The sequence below is a fragment of the Stegodyphus dumicola genome, chromosome 2 (assembly GCF_044657685.1).
Source record: "Stegodyphus dumicola isolate Sdum_Otavi_A_Nest chromosome 2, ASM4465768v1".
In the NCBI taxonomy this organism is placed as follows: domain Eukaryota; kingdom Metazoa; phylum Arthropoda; class Arachnida; order Araneae; family Eresidae; genus Stegodyphus; species Stegodyphus dumicola.
In genome coordinates this window covers 66098970-66125332 of record NC_140769.1, presented here as the reverse complement: position 1 = coordinate 66125332, position 26363 = coordinate 66098970, and the positions used below count along the sequence as shown (strand labels likewise).

The 26363-nt window shown below is 34.6% G+C and overlaps 1 protein-coding gene across 3 annotated transcripts in view; it reads right to left on the bottom strand.

Moving 5' to 3' along the window:
- LOC118190665 (sushi, von Willebrand factor type A, EGF and pentraxin domain-containing protein 1-like) overlaps positions 1-26363 on the bottom strand; it is a 693686-nt gene that overhangs the window by 90113 nt on the left and 577210 nt on the right. For all 3 annotated transcript variants that reach the window (XM_085810736.1, XM_085810734.1, XM_085810735.1), the window contains exons 7-8: positions 22852-23028; positions 15248-15427 (exon numbers count right to left, since the gene is read on the bottom strand). In XM_085810736.1, coding sequence (XP_085666862.1) covers positions 15248-15427; positions 22852-23028 — 357 coding nt within the window. The remainder of the gene's footprint in view (positions 1-15247; positions 15428-22851; positions 23029-26363) is intronic.

Genomic DNA, 26363 nt, shown 5'->3' with positions numbered 1-26363 from the left:
TGCAATTTCATGCTATAAAATTCTCTAAATAAAAGCTATGCTTACAAAACTACGTAACTACACAATAACCTTTTCACATTCTAAAATATTGTTACATGCTAAAAATTGTTACATTCTAAAATTTTGTATACATGTAAATAATTTTAGTGAAACAATAATTAAACTATCTCTTTTATAATACAACATGGAAGGTCCAAAAAAATGCGAAGCTTCACCGGAAAAATAATATTACAGGGGCAAGCCTATTTAACCTTGAGATAAATGGCTGTCTCGCCAGTGCCAAGCTGGCGCTGGTTTTGGTAAGTAATTTTTGCTGCCACATTTAGGAAGAAATCACAAAAGTAGCCAAATTTGGAGTTATGTGGTTTACATTCCTATGTAGCTTAAAATGGTCCGATCCTTATGCAACTGTAATTGTAACTGCATCCGTCCTTAACTGTAACTATGTATGCCTTCCAGCAGTTTTGAGAAATACAAGGTATTGGAAATTTCTCGGGGATGGGTCTAACTATGTAAGATCGGAGGAGAGCATTAGTAGAGCTTTGTGATCCTCAGTAAAACTTACTCATGGTCCCTACACATTACATCTATTATCAGAAAGTTTCGAGTACTTAAACATACACTTTTCCCCTTAATATCTCGAATTCTTTCTATAGATCTATTATATATTCTTTCTATAGAATATTCTTTCTATAGATCAGGGTTTCTTAAACATTTTTCAGTCGCGACCCCTTTTTATCACTGAGAGTTTTTCGCGACTCCCAAGACACCATAATATTTACAAAAATTTTGTGGGATCCCATAAGTAGTGCGCAAATCCGACACACGCATGAATGAAACTGTCAGTTTTTTACTTGTACTGTAACATACTATTGCAGTTTTAGGTCATTAACTTTAATTTCTAATTTTAAGACATAGAACAATGTGAAAATTTTAAATAAGTAATACACGAAATGAAAGCGTCGCATGCAAAGTAAGGAAATTGAACGTTTATATTATAAAAATGCGTCGAAACGTCTTCGTTTTTTTTTTTTTTTTGTCTGTATTGTCTTATCTTTATCTATTTTCAGATACATCGTGTAAAAATATTTGGCAATTGTAAAATTAGTATAATAAGTTAAAGAAATATAAAAACTGCTAAAGTTTTTAGCGACCCCCTACTGCAGGTCCTGCGACCCCCTTGGGGATTGCGACCTACAGTTTAAGAAGCCCTGCTTTAGATAAAGTTACTCATTTAAAAGTCTCTGATACGTCCCATCCTATGTTATGCATGCCCAGTTTGGGCTTATTCGAGTAGATCGTTAAGAAAAAATTGCAAACAGCTCAAAACGGGATATTGAGACAAATTACTAATGCCCCATGGTACGTTAGAAATCAAAAATTACACACAGAACTGAGAATTGACCCAATTAGAATTTTTTACTGTCGCCTTGCTAAGAAATTGTACAACTATCTGAAATCTGTCAATAATCCTTCCATTAAAATATATGACTACGATGCTTATGATCAATGTAATTCCTATGGTCATCTTCAGTGACACTATTGACTAAGTTTTTTATTGAGTACCATGATTTTCTATCTGTATAGTATGTCTTTGTGTTGTGTGTAACTATATAGTTTTATTTTGTATTCTTTAAGTTATTTTCATAATTTTGTATGCGTATTCTCATAATATTGCACACAAGATCTCGCATTTACCTTGTATTTGTTTGTCACTTACATGTTCTTGACATAGATGTTCTCACTGTTTCGACGGCCTTCTTCAGCTTTTTCCGGATGGCATTTTCATTTTTTTAACGAATCTTGTGCCCTCTAATTGTTATAAATAATTACCTTAATCTCACTTATTTATTTCTTTAACTATAGTTTAAAACGGAAAAGTTAAGTCTAGTATTTTGTCTAGTACATATTTATATATCTCTATTAGTTATGTTTTTGTAATTCGAAGTAGCCGATTTTCAATTAGGGACAGTGTCAATGACCCAGGTACCCTGGTGGTACAACATCACTCGTTGTTTACAGTAGAGCTTTAGTTCAGAGTTTAGCTGAAAGTACTGAAAGATCACTGCACGATTTTACGCATTTGAGGCTTTTTATATTGTCTTGTGTTTAACGCTTTTAGCAATTTGAAGTGGTAATTACTGATTGTGTTTTGTCATACTGAAAAGTACGAGTACTTTTACTCTACGAGTACTTTTGTGAAAAGTCCCAGATTTTTAAAATGTTTCTTTCGGGAAAATAAATTTTATCAAGCCATCATCGGTTCTGTGTGCATTCCTGTACGCGTGCAACAATATGAATACAATTTTCTTTCTCTTGCTTTTTCAAATCCTCCTTTAATCTTTTAGATTTAATCTTTATAAGCGGTTAAAGTATGTGCCGCCCATAGTTTATTGTTGCCACTCGGAAAAATGAGCGCCGAAATTAACGTTTCCTGAGTATTTTAATTAATATCTCGGCCGATTAAAATCGTACGAAGATGAGAACGGTAACGATGGATTCGGAGAATTTTTTGGAATCCGAGGATACGCGTCTCGAATTTCAACTCGGTACAACTTCCGTAGATATTCGAGAAAAAAGAATTTGGCACGTAGTCAAATGCCTCTAATAGGGAAAACCCAAGAAAGAAAGGGGGAAATTTAGGGAAAACGTAGGGGAAAATTAGTTTTTAATTAATATCTCGGCTAAGTAAAGTCCAAAGTAGACGCGAATGGTCAAAATGGCGTGCCACGGACCTGCAGAATCCAGCCGTTTCGGAGGATGCAGAATTCAGCCGTTTCCGGGAGCCAGCCGTTTCGGAGGAGAAAATGTTACTTCACCCCATATATATATGCGGCTTAAGTGTCTGTTTGTCGGCGATAGTTTATTGGTTGCTTGCGTAACTGTACTAGCCAATGGAGTGAAGTTGCCACGGCACAGGGTTGGCGTTTCAATTGGTGTGTGTGGTGGTGTATTTAATTACGGCAAATCACTCTAGGGCTATCTGCCTAAGGGTAGGGATGCCTTCGTGGAAGACTTTCTAAGGGAAACTGTCTCGTATCACGTTACACATGGGGAAAACCACGAAAACACCCATGCAGCTAGCCCGTTCGCGGGATTTGAACCTCGGACCGAACTACCAGTGTTCAGCGATTTTACCGCTCGGCCGCTGGTGGGCTTCCGTTTCAATTGAGACGTAGACAATTTTCTGTAAAACTTGCCTTTGCTATGACCATCAATAAGTCTTAGGGCCAAACGCTTAAGCGTGTTGCATTTTTTTACCTGAGTCTGCATTTGGACACAGTCAACTTTATGTTGCCTGTCCAAGAGTTCGTGAAAGAACGGACGTAAAATTAAAAATAATGGATGGTCCTCTGCAAGGCGAGCTTGAAAATGATGGAAAGATCTACACAAGAAATGTTGTGTACAAAGAGATCTTTGACATTTGAATTAACATTTCATTATTTAAATTACCTTTCTTTATTGAGCTAGCGGTGGCTCTTAAAAAATGTACCGCCAGTGGTTTCCTTCATTGCACTCTACTTTAAGCAATTAAGTAAGTAGAAGGGAAAAACCCCGTGGGGCAGTAGGCAAAAGGGCGTCCTCTCCGCCTGCCCTGGGTATTTCAGTTTAAATTAGCAGACACCTTTGCACAAATCATTTTAATTACAATTTATAATATCTAGAACAGGGGTCATTTCGTATGACCGCCGGGATTACTAGTATATATATATATATATGATATTGTAATTTTGGCGGAAGATAAAAACAATTAACTTTCTAGTCATGGCCGAAAACACTGCTGCGTAGATGATTGGAAAATGCAGTGTAGTGGATGATCAGCTGCAATTTTAGAAGGAGCGCGTCCAGCTTGATAGTTAAATACAATTTATTTTTGGACGATGAATGTCTTAGCGCATATCTTCATAATTGGCAGAAGACCTGGGATGCTAAAGGCTACCCATAATTTAAGATATGCCACTACATCTTATACAATAGAGAATAGCTAGAAGAGGCTTAGCAACACAGTGTCAGCAGGTAGGTGAAATGGCGAAAAAAGAGAGCGACTTCAACTAATAAACATATCGCCGGAACTTCTTCACTTTTAGGCTTTATTCTTACGGATCCGGCAAAATTACACATTGAGAATGAAGCCTAAAAGGTGCATGACAATAAGAGCTTCCTGACATGGTAATATCTCTAAAGCGACTACGCAGTTAGCAGTTATTTTTATTAGAAGTTTTGCTTTAGTCTGATTGGCTGAGGAATTATGCACAATGCGGAGGTTACAGAATTAATTTCCAGATAGAGATAATAATTGTCTTAGGGTTCTTCTCAATAGTTTGAATTTGTGCAATAATACAGCTTAAAATAGTTTAAAAATTAATTAATTATTTGGTTGCCTGTATCAATTATAGCAGAAAGATATTGTATTCCTATCTGAATATTTACTTTAAAATATTGCCATTTTTTAGGTGAAGTTTTTTGGGAAGGTTGTATGATAATTTAGAGCGCGATATGGCTAGGCCACTTGTTGTAGCTGGAAACTCCTTCAGGCCTGATTCTGAGGTATAATGCGGAAAAAAAAAATAATGGAGCAGTTCTATATCACCTGTTCTAGTGGGCCGATTGGCGAAATTCAACTTGCTTTCTTTATGTCTCGACACGACATAGGATATGTATCAGATTAATATATGGCATTATTCTAGTACAGGTATTTTGACACAAAATCGGACTTTTTCTGAAATGAAATGCCAGTTTGTTTCCATATTTCGATTCTACGACTCAAATTATGCCAAACTGCTAAGCTTTGTCAAATTCGCAAGAATATTTTTTTAAAAATTAGCTCCTCATTGTTAATTGTTAATTAATAATATATATTTATTACTATCTCTTTTCTTATTAAACTTATTTAGCAAATAAGTTTAATAAGAAAATTAATAAGAAAATTTTTGCTTGAGAACTAAAAAATATAATAAGAATTATTATATTTTTTATTTCTCAAGCAAAAATGTCCTTGGGCAAACCCAAAACTGCTTCCATACTCATAGACAAATTATTTTTCCAATTTTTGATAGTCAGGATTCTTCCTTTCATATTTCGAAATTTAATTTTAAATAAAATTCGCCGATTTTTTATGATTTATCTTTTAAATATTTTATAAATTTTTCGAAAAAATTAAATTATAACCTACGAAAGTTTTGCCATCGTCTTAAAGTAGATGTATTTCTAAGCATACCTGCAAAAAAAGTAGAATTTGTTATTCAAAATTTCCTAAGATATACGTGAATTTACATTTTGGCGCGTTTTGAAAATTGGCGTATAAGCTATAATAACGAAAATGTGGTTTAAGCACTTTTTAAAAATTATTTGAAAGTTTGAACAATGACTTTTTCCCGCTCGTGGACAATGAAGAAAAAGGAAAGGAAAATAGGTTGCTATAAATTAAAAAGTTCGCCAACTGAATTATTCTTGGAGCAAACTGAAAAAAATTGCCAAGGCAAATTTTTAAATTTCACCATAATTTTCTCCCCATAAATTACAAATTTTGAGTCGTAGAATCGAAATGTGGAAAAAAAACTTGGTATGTTACTTCAGAAAAGTTCGATTTTGTGTCAAAATACCTATGTTAGAACAAAGCTATATATAAATCTAATATATATCCTAAGTCGCGCTTTGGAGATATGGAAAACGCAATTTTCTTTCGTCAGTCGGCTCAGTAACATAGGAGATATTGAACTATTCCCCCTTCTTTTTTGCGCAGAGTACATACTGCCTAGGATAAAATGGCCTTGAAGTACGATATTTAGGGTGGTGAAAATGTAGTTGTAAATTTAGCCTAGGAACTGAAAACCGAGGTATATTATTAGTGCTCTGTGATTCTCCCTGAGAACATGAGATAGGAAATAGCTTACACGCTAAAGAAATCCACCCTTGCAACGAATTGACATTCAGGACAGTTAGCAACATCCTTTATTGCTCTGACAGTCCTTAATTTAAGACTGCAATTAATTTTTTATCATTTAATGCAAAGTGTAATTTTTGTCTAAAGAACTTCCCAATATCATTAAATTTAGAATAAGTGACAGCTACAAAATCATTAAAGGTAATATTTTCGGAAATTGTAAAATAGGTTAAAAAAATTGTCTTTAAGGATTACCCAGTTATCAATATGAAAAATCTGATGTAAAAAGCTAGGGCTTCGCCCCTTAAGAATTCTGAGAATAACAACAGTTTTTCCATGTCAGTAACATTTTAGTATCACATTTTTTTTTTTCAAAAAAGGGAAAATACGTTTAAAAAAATCAGAAACCTGACTATTAAAAATTGGAAAAATAATTTGTCTATGCGTATGGAAGCAGTTTTGGGTTTGCCCAAGGACATTTTTGCTTGAGAACGCGCTTGCATGGAGAAATTTCAGTTCTGAATTTTGTTAATCACACATCAGTATACAGGAGTACTTGATACTGATTATTAGTTAATTAGACATTAGTACTTGATTACATATACATTACGATTGGAGAAAACACAAGAGAAATAATAATCTAGCACACAGTTCAAGCATTAATTTCATTCCTGTACTGACGAAAAAAGATCCTAATGACTTCGCATAAGAACCGGATGAAGATACGCAGTTCGGCGACCTTCAAAGCACTAGAATGATTTGAAACGTTGGCACGCTGAAAATACTCGTCATTTTACTGAAACATTGGATTGATTTTGAACGGCTGGTACTACGTTGCATTTCTAAGCACTCGCAGCAAATCTTTGATTAGATTTTTTTTCCTTTCTCCATATTACTGTTGAATTACGTTTCACTTATTACACCGCCGAATATACTGGGTTAAAAGGTCTGAGTCTGGTTGAGCGGAAAATTTCTGATTTCTTTTAAGTAAGAGGATTAGGCTTATCTGTTTCAAAAGTGATTTCAGAATATTGTTTCAAAATTTTATAAGGGCCTTGAGGAGAAAGGGGGGACCTTTCTTTCAAACATTCCAGACAACACCTGGCCAATCCACACCACAGGGACTCGAAACGGCACGGCAATAAATTGTATCATACTCAAGGAAAATCAGCTACACCGTCCAGGGAAAACTGGAGTATTCGAAGAAAGGGTGAACCATTAGAAGGGAGTGCCATAAGGAGCAGCCCTGGTCCATTCCCGTAAGAATATTTGGCAGCAGCTAAGTAACTGGCGTGGATTCTGATCTGTATACAGTTCAATCAGGTATCGAAATTCAATTCACGAAAGCTGGAGAGAGCATATTAGAAGCTTCCTGCTCTTTTCGCAGTTGAAGACCAGTAATAAATGTCTAATTCAACCAGATCAGAACTAAAAAAATATAAGACGACAGTCGATAATTCAAGTCTTTCGTTCTCGGAAGATCTCGCCTTTTAACAAAACACGCGGCCGGGGAACATAATTGCCTTCTACCTTGGCAGTCCCAAAACTTAAGTTTCAAAAGAATTTGCATAGCTCATTCTTGCATTTTAGCGAAACACGCGGCCGGGGAACATATTGCCGCTCCCCGCCGGAAGCACTACTAGCCGGAGAATTACATCTATCTTTTCTCACCTGACAAAACCACAAGTCTAAAATCTGAGTGTCAGTCAACAAGTGTTTCAAACTCGAATTTTCTTTGTCTTCTTCAAAACACGGGCTCCCATAATGGCTTCATTTATCGCCCCCCTATTTGGGACTAAATTTGCGTTTCTTCCCCCGAATGACAGAAATAAGGTGATCACACATGCGCGCCTCTCTTCACTTAACCAACAACCGGACACCCCGATCGCCAAACAAGATGATTTACATCAAAGGTAAAATGGCCATTTCTGACCTTTCCGTCACATACATCCTGTCCAAAAGGTCAATTGCACAAAAGAAACTTGTTATCGAACTTTCTAAGTGACAGAAACAACCCGCAAAAATCATGACTTAGCAAAATCGCCTCTCTTTCCTAATTATTTTCACAATAAACCGAATCTTGGACAAATAATTTTAAATAAAAAGGAAAATAAATAATATTCATAGAAGCAAAATAATATTCTTAGAAGCATCTGTTTTTCTCCAAAATTAAAGCATTAAAATAATAATTCAGAATTAAATAAAATGAAGATTTTCTTAAATCAGAAAAATAATTCACCTGTTTTTTTTTTATAACGCGATCAAACCATTATGTACACAACAGAAGCTTCAAAAATTTCTAATTTGTATATAATTAGTTCGATTATTTATTACATCGTTTTAGAATTTAATGTTTAATAAAAGTAACAGTCTTAACAGAACATAACGCAGGAAAGTATTTTTTTTTCTTTTTCTAAAAATGTTGTGCTTTGTATTTGATTACAGACAGTTTTTAATTAAAAATAACATATTTCCTTTGTTAATAGGCGCAAAGATAATTATTTTCCTTTCTCGATTGTTTTGCAGAATGAAATTTCTTGAAAAAGGTAAATCTTGGAAAGTGCAATAATTCTTAACCTGTTAAGTACTATGAAATGAGAAAGCGCTATTCACTGAAAATATTGTAATATTCCATTCATTTGGTTTCAATAGGCCTGCTGAAGTTTTAATAATATACCATAATTTGGAAAAACGAATATGTAAAAATTTTCATATGTTTCAATACATGAATATTTACACAGAATTTTTGATAAAGGTACACTATATAGACTTTACTTTTTTGAGCATTTTTCCTAGTAGTGTTTTTCCATTTAAAATGTTTTGAAAATGAGATTGAAGGTTTTATCAAAACATCTTCAATGGTGTCGATGATAGGGTTAGGTAAAATTTAAATTCTAGCTTTTTACATGATCTACGGGAAAGAAATTCCGTTAATACAATTTTCTTAAATAGTTCTCATTTTTTCGGTTTAAGAAATGAATTAAATCAAGCCGGCCTTCAGATTGCGGTAATTTTGGTCACAGGATATCTTCGGATTAAATTATAAAAAATTAAATTTTTAAAGAAATTAAATTCTTGTATACTTTCCAGAAACAAAATTATTAATAAAAATATTAAATAATTGAAATAAAGAGTAGTAAATAAAAATAAAAGTATACTAAATAATTCAGAGCCAAATCAAAAATCTGTCACAAGTCAGTGATAGTTCACAAGAGTTCCTGTTATATACGGTTGCAAAGCAGATCTCTGTGTGGGGGTGTGTGCGTGGGGCGGCTAAAGCCTGCTGTGACGGAAAATAAGCGAGAGGCTTCTAAGTATACTGACTGTTTGGAACACTGGGTTACTTGCAATTCTCACTGTTAAATCATCTGTTACGAGGAATGTACAGTAAAGAGAAAGAAACACTGTGTAATCTAGCGTCTTCTAGCATAAGAAAAAAGGACTGCATTTGATTTCAACGTGGTGTAGTTTCATTTTTTCGAACCGGCACCAAAAAGAAACACCAAATCCATACGCTCAAAATTTCGGAGATATCTTTAATATAAGATTTCGGGGGCTTTATGCAAATACTGCTATCGAAAAATGCATATGTTAAATTGTCAGATGAAAGTTTGGAAAATACTCTTTGATTTATGAAACTGAGTATGTATTTCGAAATTATTAACTTAGAAACCTTGTAATGTATTACCATGTTGGTTGAATTATCATGTAGAGAAATTCTAAAATTTAATTAAAATTAATTAAATGAAATTTTATTTTATTTTATTTAATCATATTTAATTAAATTTAATTCTTGCACAATACCTAAATCAACTCTTTTCAGCAGCAGAAACAAGTATTAAATCAAACAATTTTGATTTATCCAGTTATTTTCAGTACCTACTTTGCATACTATTCATCAGTTTTTCTCAGAAAATTCAGTAAGGAAAAATATTAACTAGAACTCTCAAATTTCATGCATTTTTACTAAAAGGTGTAATAGTACAATCGAAATTGTCATAGCCTTAAAATTCTATCTTAATTTAATTCAGTTTTGGTTTTGACACCATGGGTTTAAGTCCATTCATTCCAGAGATATTTATTTAGGCAAGCGTTTTGAAACATCCTGCGAAGTCTGATAGCCTTCTCGGTTTCTAAAGGAGAATTTCATATAAGTTAGTTCCATATATAACTTTTAAAGCAAAAGAGAAAAGACATCCTCAAAGATAATATTCTTTGTGATGCAAGATGTATTACATTCTTTGCTAAAATAAAAATAATTCACTACACAGCAGTCCTCTTCGTTCTTAGTTAAATTTTCCGCATTTATAACATATGTACCGTTATTCATCCGAAATATCCGGAATGCTAGTAGAGAGTTTTCTTATTCTCTGCTATGTGCAGTTTGTATATTTTGCCGCACAGGAAGGAAAAGGGATTACTTCTACGTCCAGTCTGTTCCTCATAATGTGCAATTATATTTCTTAGGAAAATTTGAGCTTAATCTGGAATCCACAGAGTAAAAAAAAATTAACGAAGGAAAAGTTAATTAGCTTTCCTTCTTAGGAAATGAATATGGAAAAAAAAAAAAAAAAACGTTGAGAGATGAAAGAGAAATTTTTTTATGCTTTCAGGTTTTCTAAATATTTTTTTTCTATAACCATGAAACAAACGTATTAAAATCTTATAAACAAGCTTATGAGAAAATGAGTATTTGTTTATTTTTGTTACACTGCGCATTTGTTTAAAGGTTTCAGACATAAATTACAGTAATCCCTTGTTATAACGCTATATTATGTGGTTTTAGTTATTACCTAAAACCACATGTAAATAACTCCAATGCATGATAATGCGCACGGCAATAAAAGAGTAATTCTTTAAATAGCTATTAATATCTATTAATAGTTATTAAGTATTTTAAAGGCCTATCTATTAATAATATGGCCTTAATATAGTACATTTGTCAATTTTTAATTCGAAAAATTAAGAACTCTGTTAGCAAGAACTCGAAACTTAATTTGCCTGTGATAATTAATATACAGGAAAACTGTACCACAATATATGAATAATTGCATTTTATTTCAAATTCAGTTTTTCAGAAATGATTTTGCAAAAACGATGCCGTCAGCGTTATTAAAAAATATTCATGTATCTTTTTTTCCTCTAATAGTCAATGCATTTACAAAACAGTTCAATTGTTGTTGTTGTTGCTTATGCTCACTTGCCTGACGTAGTTAGCCCAAGCCCACGAAATTCCTCGTGGCAAGGAGCGTTAGGTTACGCCTGCTGTTGGAAACAGCTTTGAGCACCGATCAGGTGACAGTGCGATGTAGCTCAGTTCCACCCCCAATTTTGATGGAGAGAGCACCCCATGGGAACGGGCCCGAGGATCTCCCACCTTTCTTCCCCTACCAGCAACCCCTCGAGAGAACTTTCGCTAGCCACATATTTAAAGTGCCCCCATGCCGCACAAACACCACTATACATTTACAAACATCCATGCCTTCCCCGGGATTCGAAACCGGGCCCTTCGGCACGGCAGTCAGAAACGCTAACCACTGTACCGGTTGAGCGGCGTTCAATTAGTAATACTACATATTTACTTGTTAGGTAGACTGAATTTCTATGGAATGAACTACTAGTGAGCGTCGATTCACAAAGAGACTGATTACCGGAAGGATCGAAAAAACTTATCTTTTTTTAAATATACTATATAGATATTCGACAGTACTTGTTCTTTTCTGTTTTTTTAGCTTCTGTATGCTTTATTATTTCAACAAAAATAAGAAGCCGTTTAATCTTTTTAATTTAACTCAAACATCATTTTAAGCATCTGCTAGGGATGCAGAACCTTGTCCCCAAGTGCTCTAAAATTTCTTTCAGAACTGCCATCTTGGCATGCATATGTGCAGAATGAAAGAGCAGCGGTGCGAGAGCTTCCTCTAAAAGGCAATGCAGAGCTAGGGGATAAGATTTATATTCATAAAGACTTTGAACATACTCATGAATCGATCTGCTATCTAGCAGAACTTAACTTTTCAACAACTGCAATTGAATAGCTAAGCTGGAGGTCATGGATATTTACATTGACAGCTGAAAAAGACAATATGGAAGTTGCAGTGGATACTGTGTAATTAATAGAAACGAAGCTATTAAGGCTTCGGAGAGAAAATGAAACCGAACTACTCAGTCTGCTAGGATGAATTGATTGAACAGAAAGCAGCAGTAGTCACCGTCACGATAAACTGTCATCATAACAAAATATAAGCGTACTGTACCTCAAATCTACGAGTAGTTCAAGAATATAGTTGCAAAAATCCACTTGTTAGAGCCAAATAAAATTCCCTTAATGCAGTGCCATACGTTGATACGTTCTCCTTAATGCAGTGCCATCTGTTGACTAGCCTAACTCCACTGTTCACTCTGGAATATTAGGTAATGAGACCTCTGATGTAGCAGTTAGTGGAATATCCATAGAGTTCTACGTACTCACACTAGTTGTGCTATTCTCGGACTCGCATTTAACTATTTTGAAAACTGAAATCGGAACAGATGGATAACATTAGATGCAATTAGCAAGACAGTCTTTAAATTATTCTCAAACGTAGGGTAGCTTTTAAAAATTGGATCAAAATTGGACCATTTCATTTCAGTTAGCATCTGAGAGGCCAAGGCATTTTTTTATTTATCTCCATCCTCTTAGAGTACATGAAAATGATAAGAATGCATATGGGGTGGCTAGGAATCCGGATCATTGGATAGCTGACTGCCAAGAGCATGCGGAATGCAATCTTCGCAAGCCTTCTATAGGTCTTATTCATGTATAGGCAGAAAATACATGTGTCCTTATGATCTCAAACGCATACGCTACTACATTAACATCATTTACAACATCTTCAAAAATATTAAAACTAAGTCGATGTCGTCAGAAAATACCGCTAACGCAGTACATTTTATAGCACTCATTACTGTATTATTTAAATATTCTATTATAACATATCATGCATAAGCTTTATAAGTGTCATTATAGTATAGTATTTTATATTGCATATTTCCTTCTATAAGCTATATTTGGTTTACCTTTCTTACATTTTCCAACTCGTTTAATTCTGTATTTATCAGCTTACATATGCATTTATTTTATGTATATTTATAAACTGAATTTTTTATATTCAATTATATCATTGAAACTCAATCACTTCAACGCTGTAATCCAGCAAATATCTACTAAACATAACAAAATTAGTTTCATTAATGGGGATTCTGGTTAACATGCTAACTCTCCAGGGAAATCCAGCTCCAAAAGAAAGCTTTCGTTTTTTGAGGAAAAAGGTTTCGCTTTCAGTATAATACGAATGGCTTTATAACACGAGTTTATTTCTTCTCAAATTCTCATTTTATCCAAGAGAAAACTGTATTTATACAGTGCTGTATTTATTGTACGTTCGTCCACAGAAGGTTAGCTTTAAAATATAAACAAACTTATAGATAAAAAAATATTGATCTTTGAACAATCTTTCCCCAAATCGCACTTTACTATGTTAGATGAATCTCGTCATTTCTACTTGAATTGGGAAAAAGTACTCTTTGCATTCTTTTTCCTCTCTCCGACATAGAAAAAGAGTCAAATCAAATCAAATATCCAAAAAATGATGGCGAAGCATTTTTTTTTACCTACTTCGTATATTCGTTGCATTACTTTTATTTTTTACTTTAAAAGTTTCAAGGGATCTCGGAATTCTTTGAAGCGATAAATTTGATGTGGATTTACATGTATTCCATACGGTACACTTTAGTGCAGCAATTTTATGTTTGACTATATAATTTATTTGGCATAAATTTAAAGAGTTTTAAGAACCTGATCATCAGAAAACAGTACGCCTTATTTGGTAAATCCAAGCGTAAATACGATCTAACACACTTTTTCTCAACCTGTTTTGTCCCATGCAGCCCTTTCACCATCGCTAGATGATCGTCCTCCTTCCTCCTTTCGCAGACTAGAAAAATACATATACACATTTATATAAATTAAGATTATTTCTGGTTTTCGACTACTGTAGCGAATAAACTTGGCGATCTTGGCGAGATAAAACGATGTTGGCACAATTCGGACTTAAAAAAATGAGATTTGTTGCCTGATGTTATAAGCATGCACGAAAACAAAACTATGTGAAAAGGTAATGCATTTAATACCTACAATAACATAAGTTATTTAATATATGCATACAGAAAGAATTTTATATAATTTTGCCTTTATTAAAGCAGTATTAAATTAAGCAAATTGTAAAATTCTATTTATTATTTATTTACCACATTTTTTATTACCAGTTTATTAAAAAATAATAACACATGAACACAACCAGAAAATTCAAATTTTACAATTTTAAAACTCTTTCTGGCGACTACAGTCCAGCAGTTGCTGCTAATAATGCCTCATGCTCATTATCACAGCCTATTTGGTGCTTGAACATTGTATGGTTAAATGTTTTTTCCCAACAGGCAATTGCATATTATTCCAATTTTAATTAATTTTCTCGCGTCGTAAAATGCTCTTATTGGTGATAGATTGAAAATAGTATGCATAATAAATATTTGCAATGAAAAACTTTTATATTTTACTAAAAGCGAAAAGCGAAATTTTTACTATCCGGAGAAGCGGGAATTACGGACACACGCGAAAATGCGTTACATTTTAAAATGACATTAGAAGAAATGCACATGTTTAGGTCGGTAACCGTAAGCATTTGTTTCTCGTACATGCTCAGTCGTTAACCGTTTGTCACTCGCCGAGGTAGAAACACGCCAAAATCAACATTCTCGCTAAGGCCATTGCAGAAGACAAGCATCGAATATTTTAGACCATCTTTGTATCATTTCTTTACTTTTTGCTTTAGAAGCAAAAATATAATTGCTCCTGAAGAAAAGACACCTGTGTGTGATGACCCCTCTTTCGAAAGTGTAGAGCTTTGATTAAGATCTTCGCCAAATTACGGCCGTTTCTTTTCCGAAGTTAAAACATCAATATATAAGCAATTTAAAAAAAAATCGATTTTCTACAAATATTAATTAAAATAGATGAGTTTCTAAGTAAAATTTGAAAACAATTAATTTAGATAAAATTTTCAGTTGAGAACATTAAACTCTCATACGAGGGTATAACATACTGCTTCCTCCAGATATCTTTTAATTTTTCGAAAGATCCTACGTTTTAACGTTCTTGATTTTAACTTGAAATGTGTTCCTGACATTTCTTTCCATAAAAATAAGTTTCTCTAGAGTATTTCTACTATCTATACAGAATGGTATAAGTACGATTTGAAGTTTCAATATTAGAGTAAAACATCAGAAATACTTAATTTACTCTTAAACGACTACGAAACAAACCTGGTATACAAGAAGGAATGTGCGTCCACGAGCCGTTGTTACAAGTGGCAGGGGTGTTGTTGTAACGCAATTCGTATTGTGCCACACAATCGACGGTGGTGTGATTACCGTGTCCCACTTTGTCATCAGGAGCATAATTTGTCACTCTGCCGTGTTCGATGACAGGAACAGAACAAGGAGCTGTAAAAATAAAAAAGGATAAGTTGAAGAAGAGTCTAAGAATAGTCTCTGAGAATAGTCTGAATCATAAAAGTAAAATAGTACACTAATATAATTGAATCTCTAAATAATTAACAAAATAATTAGGATACTGTTAAAATATACTGCAAGGTATTGTTTTAATAATAGGTAATAAAATTTGTCGTCAAAAATCTTAAAAGCAAAAATTTTTAAATAGAAGAAATTAAACAAAAATTGCAATCCCGTACCATTAAATAAAATAGAACACCAATATTTATGAATTTCTAAATAGTCAATAAAATAATTAGAATACTGTTAAAATATAGTGCATGGTTTTAGTTTAATAATACTTATTAAAGTTTGCGATTAAAAATTTTAAAAAACGAGACATTTTAGAATAGAAAAATTTTAAAAAATGCAATTTGTATAAATAAAATAGCACAGTAATATATATGAATTTCTAAATAATTAACAAAATAGTTAGGATACTGTTAAAATATACTGTAAAGTATTATTTAAATACTAGTTAATAAAGTTTGATGTCAAAATTAAAAAAAAAAAAATTCTAAATAAAAAAAAATTAAAAAAAATTGCAATGCTGTATTAATGCTCAGGTTCTAGTTTAATATCTGAAAACAGCAAGCTCATTAGTTTAAGAATTAATTGCCAAAAATTCACTACACAGAATCTAAAATCCTACTTTTAAAAGCAGCTATTCAAAAGATTAATGCCAAACAGAAGGGAAAAATTCTTATGATGGTGTTGTTAATGCTCACCTGTCTCACCTACAGTCAGCGCAAGCCAACGAAATCCCTCGTGGCATCGAGTGCAAGTTTACGCCTGTCGTTGGCAACAGTCTTGAGCACCTTACAGGTGAAAGTGCGATTTAGCTCAGTTCCGCCCCTCCAATTTTGATGGAGAGCAAACCGGAGGGGACGTGTCCGAGGCTCTCCCACCCTCTTCCCCTACCACCAAGCTCTCGAGAGGACTTTCGTCTCTCCGCATATTCAAAGTGACCGCATGCCGCACGGACACTATACATTTACAAACATACATTCCTTCTCCAGGATTCGAACGCGGCCCTTCGGCACGGCAGTCAGCAACGCTAACCGCTACATCGGTTGGGCGGCTTTTCTTATGATGTTGTATAATTATGAATTAAAGCCGGGCACAGATTATACAATGTTTATATTTGCCGCCACAAAAGACGGACGGGAGGAATGACGTCATTTCTTAGTTAGCCAATCAGTGCCAGATGATTGAGATCAGTAATTAATAAGTAATATTTTACAGAAAGATATGACTTCTGCATGAATAAGTTCTGTTACATCCGCAGCTTATAAGGTGACTTCGTTACTAATAACGTAAATGCAGCACGAATTTTTTAAAACAAAACAATCGATGAAATCTCTCACTACCCATGTCAAAAATTTCAGCCAACTAATGTATTCGCAGGTGGCAGATATAAAAAAGATAATACTTTATTAATGAATCTGTCTAATGTTTTCAATGAATCGCTTCCGCACGTGGCTTACAACGAATATTTTTCCGCTCGCGAAGTGTCAAAAATTTCGATTATGCCAGGACACGAAATCCAGGCAGTGAAAACAACAACACCTGATTTCAGGTACAAAAAGATACGAATACATTAAGAGTAACTTTAATTTTACCTATTTTAGAAAGAATAATCAACAGAGTGTTTAGAACTCGATTAGTTAGAGATATTATTTAATGTGTTTGAAATTAAAAAAATATTCTATTTTCCACGAAATTAAATATTTTAAATGCTTTGATATCTTTTAATAAAAAAATATTATTTTTCCATCGTTCGTGAGCACAGTAATCAACGATCGGCGTCAAGAGATCACATGTGGTACATGTAAGGACGTCACAAAGTATATGTTTCATAATAACACAAGCCCACTACCGGCCGAGCGGTAGATTCGCTGAACACTGGTAGTTCGGTCCGAGGTTCGAATCCCGCGAATGGGCTGGCTGCATGGGCGTTTTAGTGGTTTTCCCCATGTGTAACGTGTATACGAGCCAGTTTCCCTTAGAAAGTCCTCTACGAAGGCATTCCACCCCTTAGACAGATAGCCCTCGATGCTTTACCATGATCACACACATATTACCCAATTTTTTTCAGACAGCGAAGTGCATTATCCAAAAATTGTCTTTACTTCTTTGAAAGAGGAAAAAAAAAAAAAAATGTGTTGAAGAGACCACCATTTTTTTTAGGTCAATGAAATTTGATAAGTCATTATTAGAAATGACATTTTTCTTGAGGAAGAAACCGAACAAAGAAGAATTCGATTTTTTAAATCAATGAATCCCGATAAGTCTCTTTTAAAGAATGACATCCTTCGAACGGATCTTATTTCAGTAATAAAGGAAGTAATGAACTGAAATAATGATTTTAAAAACAAATCTTTTGAAATCCATAAACAGTAATATTTAAAAAGTGGAAGGAGATTAAAAGCTTTCGTGAGGACTGAATTTGATGAAATTTTTTAAATATTTTTATATAGTTTTATATTATTCGCAATAATTATATAACTATACTAACGGTTTTAAGTTTCTTTTCATATATCAAATATTTTTATACAGTTAGTCAGTTTATTATAGTTAGTTAAAATATAATTACTCATTAATGCCATTTCAAAACCTTGCAAAAGCATTGTTTACTTCATTAAAATAATTTCGTGTCCTGGCGGAATGAAAATTGTTGCCACTTAAAGGAAATCTTTGTTATAAACCTTTTAAGCAAGCGATGTTATAAAAACTGCACAGCTACATTTTAAATAAATCTTCTTTGTTACATATTTGCTGGTCTTTGCGTAGTATTAATTTTTATGGAACAACATCACGGTACTGTTTTTTTCTTACTCTTTGGCACCGGTATTTTCAACAACTAGTTTTAAATGCAAGATTTTTAAACTTCTTTCTTTACATTTTGGAAGGTAATTCTTTAATTAGCACGTTTACCGCAAGAATTTAACTTAAAATTATTTCAGGAATTAAATCGAAATCTGAATACGAAGAATTATACTACTTTTTCATTTTTATGTTTTCATTAATTTCTTTGAAAGTTTTCAACAGCAAACTTTAAGGTTTCGACTGCAAACTTTCAGATTGCTTTCAGAAACTTTCAGATTTCAGTTTTCAGATTGCTTTTTTTTTAAAAAACAACTCAGCTTTGTCTAAAATGTAGTTAATAGCATACATTAATTTAAAGCTTCATCAGTGCTTAGTATCTTTCTTTGCAGCTAGCAGCTATTTTCTATTTTGAACAATTTTCCAGTATAATACGTAATAGACTTCAACTGTCAATTAAGATAAAATAACCCACCGAACAAGTATTATTTTAGAAGTCAACAACAAAAATGGTTTTCCAGAACCATCATTCTCAGCTGCCAAAGCGCAAATAAACGAGATAAGATATAGTGATTAGATAAGATAAGAATGGATGGACAGGAGTTAAGCTACTGGCTCCATCTATATTGATAAAACGAGAGCTAAAACATAATTTCCTTAAAGGCTGAAGGCAAAGATGGAATGGAATTAGGGTTGTTAACTAGAACAGAAAGATTTTTTTTTTGAATGTGAAATGCCTCTAGAAAATCTAATTCACCAATGGAAGATGTCTTTTGAATAATTTTGGCTGCAGAAAAAATGAAAGTATAATTTTCGGACCAACAATGCTGGGCAACAGAGGACTTCTGGAAAGAATTTCTTTTCATCAATTAGCTATAAAATTACCCGTTTTTTACAGAAATTTAACTTTCAGGTCGTTTATTCTCCTATCAATAGAAGTCCGAGTTCCATACTCAAGGACCCCATTCCGGATATGAATTCTTGGGGTATTTACAGGACTCCTTGCCAGTGTGGTTTAATTTACATTGGTCAAACTAAGAGAGCCTTAAAATTTCGCGTTAAGAAACATGAGGCATATGTTAGAAAAAAGGAAAGAGAGAAGTCCTCTGTTGCCCAGCATTGTTGGTCCCAAAATCACACTTTCAATTTTTCTGCAGCCAAAATTATTCAAAAATCCTCTTCCATTGGTCAATTAGATTTTCTAGAGGCGTTTCACATTAAAAAAAATCTTTCTGTTCTAGTTAATGACCCTAATTCCATCCCATCTTCGCCTTCAGCCTTTAAGGAAATTATGCTTTAGTTCTCGTTTCATCAATAGATGGCGCCAGTAGCTTAGCTCCTGTCCAGCCATTCTTATATTATCTAATCACTATATCTTATCTCGTTCATTTGCGCTTTGGCAGCTGAGGATGATGGTTCGGTAAAATTTACTAACGCAGTCGAAACCCGGGAACAGATCCAGGTGAACTAATTTCACTGACGCAGACACCTAGGCTTGTTAGCCTCATCCTGAGTGGAGCACGTTAGTAGTTGTACATGACTTTTTCTAGTTACATAGTTAATAGGCGATCTGGGAGTGGACCTAGTGTGAAAGCAATCGATGTTAACAAAATTCTAGTATGATGGTTGCGAGGCATAGGTAAGTCTGGACAACGTAGTAAGCGAGCTAGAAATAGAAAATAATCTGGCGAATGAAGCAGCTGGCAAGAGGCATGCTCGACCAGAAAAAACGATTAGTAGTAAACGCTGGATCGCATGAGGTCATTAAAGTTGTTTGTAGGCCTGATGAGGACTAGACCGTCAATCTCGGAACGCCTGCTATTGTTAGCTGGGCAAATTCAATATACGCAGGTGCGAGAAATAGAAAGGAAAGGTTTTCCGGAATGGTTTCCAACGGAAATAATAATTAGATCATGGAATGGCTTTTAGTGGGTACTAGGGAAAAAAGGGATATGCTCGCTGACTTATCCCCGAACTGTGGGAGGAGTTTCACTGCTTATTTTTATGCTCCATGTTTTATTGAACATTTTGTTTAAGGACAGATTAATTTTTATCTATTTATGAAACAAAAAAAAAATATTTCGTAGAGAAATACGCGTTTGAAATGTAAAATTGTATGCTTATTTAAAATTTGCTTAACGGCATAACGTTTTGGCGAAATTACATAATTTTGTTTATTCCAACGAAATTTTATATTTATTAGAACTCTTATTACGGTAAAGTAACAGAGTATCACATGAAGTTAAGACACGTAACTGTAAAGTTTTTATTTACGTAAGGTATTGTAGAAAATTGTAACTGTAAAAAAAAAAAAAAAAAAAAAAACAGACTATCAAGAAGAAGAATAAATAATACACTTACTAACGAAACGCTAGCTACCCTCACAAAGCAGGAGCCCGTTCATAGTAGGCACTCAATCCCGGAACGACTGAAATTCCCTATACTCAAAAATCCCTTTTCCTTTCTCCTCTTAGCTCATCCCTACTTTCACGTACCATACCTACAAATCTTGGACTCTTCCAGCAAACAATAGAATTCGTTCCGGGATTAAGCGCCTACTTCCGATGAATAAACGAAAGGAGAATCAACAGGCCGTAGCTGGCGAGGTTGTAGGCTGTAGATATTGTTTTACGAAATGTACAGGCGCGGTGAGATGGCTTCACCGCAAAGCAGTTTTAGAGTGGCGATAAAATGGCAAGGGAAGGCAGGGTTGCCACATTTGGAGAGAAATCGCCTATTTGGCGATATTTGGCGACAAAATTGGCGATATGCCATGGACTGATGGAGAACTTTCTGGAATGAATTCTTATCGGTTTAGTACAGAATGTTCTCGAACACAAGCCGAAAGCTATATAAACCCTCCTGGTCCGCAGTCAGTAGTACTATTAAGAGTGTCTCTCAGAGAGAGTGCCTCGTCGAGAGGGCGATTGTGTGCTTCATCGAGAGGGCGAGTCAGTGTGTCTCAGAGAGTGTGTCTCGTCTAGCGAGCCGTGCGGAGTCGATCAAGTTGACAGCCGGGCAACGAGTGTCGAGTGGGTCGTCGAGTGCACCGAAGGAGTCTCTTAGTGCATCGTCGAGTGCATCGCGAGTTGTAGCGTGGAGAGTCTCGAGAGTACGTGGAGTTCCGAGAACGATCAAGCAGAGTCGGGTGCTTTGCAGGAAGCTGTCTCCACCGTGATAGCCTGATAACCTGAAGGCTGTGTCGCTGATCGTGTCAACGTGTTTATAGTAGTTCATCGACGACAGTAAAACATGTTTTGGAGCTGTCCTGAGAATACTGGCTAATAAAATGTATTTCGATACTTCATCAAGTGTCGTCGTTATTCACTCCAAATCCACACAAACCCCGTACGAACGTAAGGAAGAAAATAACGTAACAACTGGTGTCAGAAAAGAGAAAAACGCAACAATCGGTGTCAGAGTGTGTGTGTGTGTGTGTGAGTATGGCAAAGCCTCGAGGGCTATCTGCCTAAGAGGAGGGATGCCTTCGTGGAGGACTTTCTAAGGGAAACTGGCTCGTATACACGTTACACATGGGGAAAACCACGAAAACACCCATGCAGCCAGCCCGTTCGCGGGATTCGAACCTCGGACCGAACTACCAGTGTTCAGCGACTTTACCGCTCGGCCGCTGGTGGGCGAATCGGTGTCAGAAGAAAAACTTAACAATATGTTCGCCACATGCGAATCATTCATGGCAACTCGTGTTGTATATGAATGTAAAAATAATACGATTGTAGAAATAAATGTACTTAAATTTCACTAACATTCAACAGCACTTAAATTCCTACCATTTTTTAAAAAAGGAGGACATTTTAAGGTTGATGATTGAGAACATTATCTTTTAATTGAAAATAAGGACTTGTTCTCCTTTTTATACTATGTAATATCTGAAGCTCTGGGAGGAGATTATCTTCAATGGACCTTGTGCTCAGCTTAAACTGTTTAGCTCAGAACTTTACTTATTATTACGAATGTTATTGTAATCAGTTACGGCAGTCAATCTTTTCGTAGATTTACTCTTCTTCCTTTAACAAAAATAATTACTTTACGCATTTTAATCCCACATTTTCTTCGTAGAGTCGTACTTGCAACAGATTAGCAATAATTTTTTTTTACGATTTCTTGTAACTATAGAAATAAAAAAGTCTTACGAATTGCATACCTGAACTTGCAAAACACGTAGGCACAAGAATAACTATAACATGCAAAATATTCATACTTAAGTACACAAGTTATTTAACTCCTCCCTTAATTTTAAATTATCATATATCATATTTCAGATCAAAACAGACATATGGAATAATTTTAAGAAGCCCGTAAATGACCTTAAAATACATTAGCCTAAACCGTAAAATATCCGGGCAATGTTCAACATATGTATTGATTTCATGTCGACGTTGGTTTCCAATCGGAAACAAATCACGTAGTCAGAAACTAAATAAAATCAAAAATCTCTACATTTGAAAGAGAAGCTGCGCAAAGTGTATCACGAAACATGCATTCAAATTGCAGGATATACGAGTCGCAAGTTTTGAATAGCAGCTTACCCATGCATTTGGGAACCGGATGGCTCCACGTTCCATCGTGTTGGCATGTAGTGGTAGCAGATTCCCCAACAAAGGTCATGTTTTCGAGGCAGCTGAAATAAATCACGGTGCCGAAGCGAGTGCTGGTTCCTTTCACGTAACCGTTGTGCAAAATACCAGGATTTCCACACTTGATTTCTGAAAACGGGAAAAAGTATTATAAATGGCACATGAAATATATACATCTAACTATTACTAACACAAAATTTCTTTTTGATAACGGTATGAATTGAATAATTTTCAATAAACTCGTCAGTGTTAGAAAAACGAAATGATCTCGCAAAGAATTTGTGAGATGGTTTAAATTTCCATACTTATTTGCAACGTTTAAAGGAGTAATTTTATTTGGTAACTAATACTTGAAATTGTTAATTGTAATTAATAATTGAAAAGCAATTATATTGCATTAAAACTATAAATACCCATTGGAATTAACGATTTTGAAGGATATCTGCATGGATAAAGATGCGTGCTGCTTGGACTGCTGTTAGTAACATTTATTACTGGAACATTTTAGTTACATATAGAATCATAAAAATAATTAAAATATAATAGATAAACGGAAAAAAAAAAAAAAAAAAAAAAAAAAAAAAAAAAACTGCAAATACGAATAAATTAACTCAGACATTTCATCTCATACAAGTAGGTAGGGACATTATTAACTTTCGTTATGATTGTTTCTAATGGAACAATTTTTTTCACCTGGTTCTTTTATCCTTACAGTTAAAACAGTTTGCTATTTTACTGTCTGTAAACGTTATAAAGAAAGCAACAAACATAGCTCTGTTTATCAATCCCTTACCTCAAGCGTTTTGTTTCAGTTTAATTATTCTTCCTTTATCTGACTATTTAAATGAGTCTACGGGGCAGATGATTTTATTCCTTAAACAGTGACGGATTTGGTTTTCTCAAAATGTGTTCATTTTCCACATGAACACCAGTGCCAGACTCAACTTCTCGAATTTTAAACTATACTAAATTTTCAAGATTCTTACGAAATCAAGTTTATTTATCCCAAAATAAAACTGTGATCTCAGTTAGTGGTTTGCATTTTGGACTAAAGTTTAATAAACAAGTTTTATTAAATGCTTTCTAAAAAATTAAATTTCTATTCTATGAAATTTAATAATCTTCATTAAGAAAATTTTGCTATTGGAGAATTTGCAATTTAGCTTTTGCAGAATTAATACTCTATACGTAAATCATAATTAGTATTATTAAATGAGAAGTTCTAGTCTATGATTCTCATCAGACACATTTTTTAGTCTGTCGAAATTTGGCAACTTTATTCAAGAGGAAATCTTAGCCACTGGAGCGTAAACTGAGAAAAGTGAAATGAGATGCATTTTTCTCCGGTGAATACCAGAGCCACGCATGTTATATCGAAAGTAATGGATTAATGCATGGGGAGAAAAAAAATAAAAGCACAGTTAACCGATTTTAGAATATATTTTCACATTATCCGAATATGAATAGCTAAGTGCTGCATGGAACTTTGCCCATCAAGTTGTCAGTTAAAGCAAAGCACTTCTTCAGAAGTTACACGTGAACACATTAGATATTAGAACGATGCTTCTCATCTTCTCTTTTGTTCTTTAAATTATACAGGGTGTCCCGCAAATATTGCGACAAACTTCTGGGGGAGGTAGGGAACATTATGAGGATTAGGAATTGCATAGGAACTCCTGCCTAGAAACGTGATTGTGCGCCATCAGGGGGTGTTGTACAGGAGAGTGCTAGTGAAAAGTAAGGATTGCCTTATTCGAGCGGTGGGCACCATACAAAGAGTATGGAACGCTATACGAACGGACAGCTTGTGAACATGTGGTTCCAACATGATGGGGCGCCTGCTCATTTTGGACTGGATGTTCGTAGACATTTGATCAGATTTTTCTCGCATCAATGGATTGGGCGTGGTGGACCGGTTCCCTGGCCCCCACGCTCACCGGATTTATCAAGCCTTGATTTCGTTTTCTGGGAAGCCATCAAAAGTGTTGTATATCACGATTCTGTTGTGTCTGAAATGGATCTCGTGGCAAGACTCGCCTGCGCAGCTGCTACTATCAAAGAAGCTGCCGGTGTGTTTGAACATGTCCGGCAAGTAATGGTCCGTCGGTGTCAGGCATCTCATGGTGCAAACTCCGAACATCTGTAGTAACATTCAAGCTGTCGTACACAATCTGTATCCATGTCCAATAAATGTTTCAAATTAATCACTCTGTTGTTTCCTTTCCCATCTTCTACCTCTGCTACCACTTACCCCCTGACACTTCTGGGCATGGGTTTTTATGCAATTATATAATTCTTATTGATATAGCCTACCTCCCCCAGAAGGTTTTTGCAACATTTGCGGGACACCCTGTATATATCCGTAGAAGTGCTTAGAGGAATTAAATCAAAGCATGAAAATGCTTAGTCCTCTCCGATCACATTCAATAGGCATATGTTTTAGTCAAATAAGTTCGAATTTTTTACGCTCTTAGAAGCAGTATTTGGATTCCATACTACAATAAAAATTATGCTAGATTAATAGTTTTAAATATGCTATAAAGTTGAACAAACCGAATATTTCGTAAGAAATCGAACACTACGAAAATTTATGTTCTGAGCATATAGTATAGTGATACGTTTTTAAAATCTATTTTCCATCTTTCTGTGCTAGACGTAACAATAGATGGGTCACACATACTTCATTGCAGGAAGTTACAAATTGAGGAAATTTTCTTACTAGCATCTAACCGTCACTAGTCTCATAGTTAAATTGCAACAGCATTCATACCGACGAAAGAATGGGGGAATTATATTAATCCACAACCAGTCAGGGAGAGATAATCTTGCACGTTTATGATATCTGTCTACTCAAATTTGGGATCAACTTCCCACAGTATTTCAAAATTAAAATATTTAAAAATTTGCTTTCTTTATTTTCAATAATTCCTTTCAGTGAAAGATTACGCCCAGTTTTCCCAAAAGAATGTTTAATAGTTTTATAGTTTTCAGCATAAAATGAAAATAAAGGTGAGACATTAAAAGTTTTTAAATTTTCAGTACGCGTTTCAAAATCAATTCAGTACGCGTAAGATGTGAACCTTTAAGAACTATGGGAAAAGATATCACCTTTGCTTTGATCGGGTGACTAGACTTCAGTTATGCGAGTTCTTTGTGCGTTAGGCTTGGTTTTTGCATAGGTATCATAAACTCGCGAAATGTGGGCGCTCGTAAGCCACAGATATTATATCTGCTTCAGAGTGTAACACTTCGCCTATCAAAAAAACCTTTCACATGCTTATTATGATGGATAAGATAGAGGATGTATACTACCTGACAGGCAAGAGATCTCTGGAATTGTTTTTTGTTTTGTCTTGTGTTTAACGTTCCTAACCGTTTAATCTTTTAAAGTTTTAATCTTACTGCATTTTATTGACAAAGTTTTGAATATCATGACGGAATGAACACTATATGCTTATAAACCT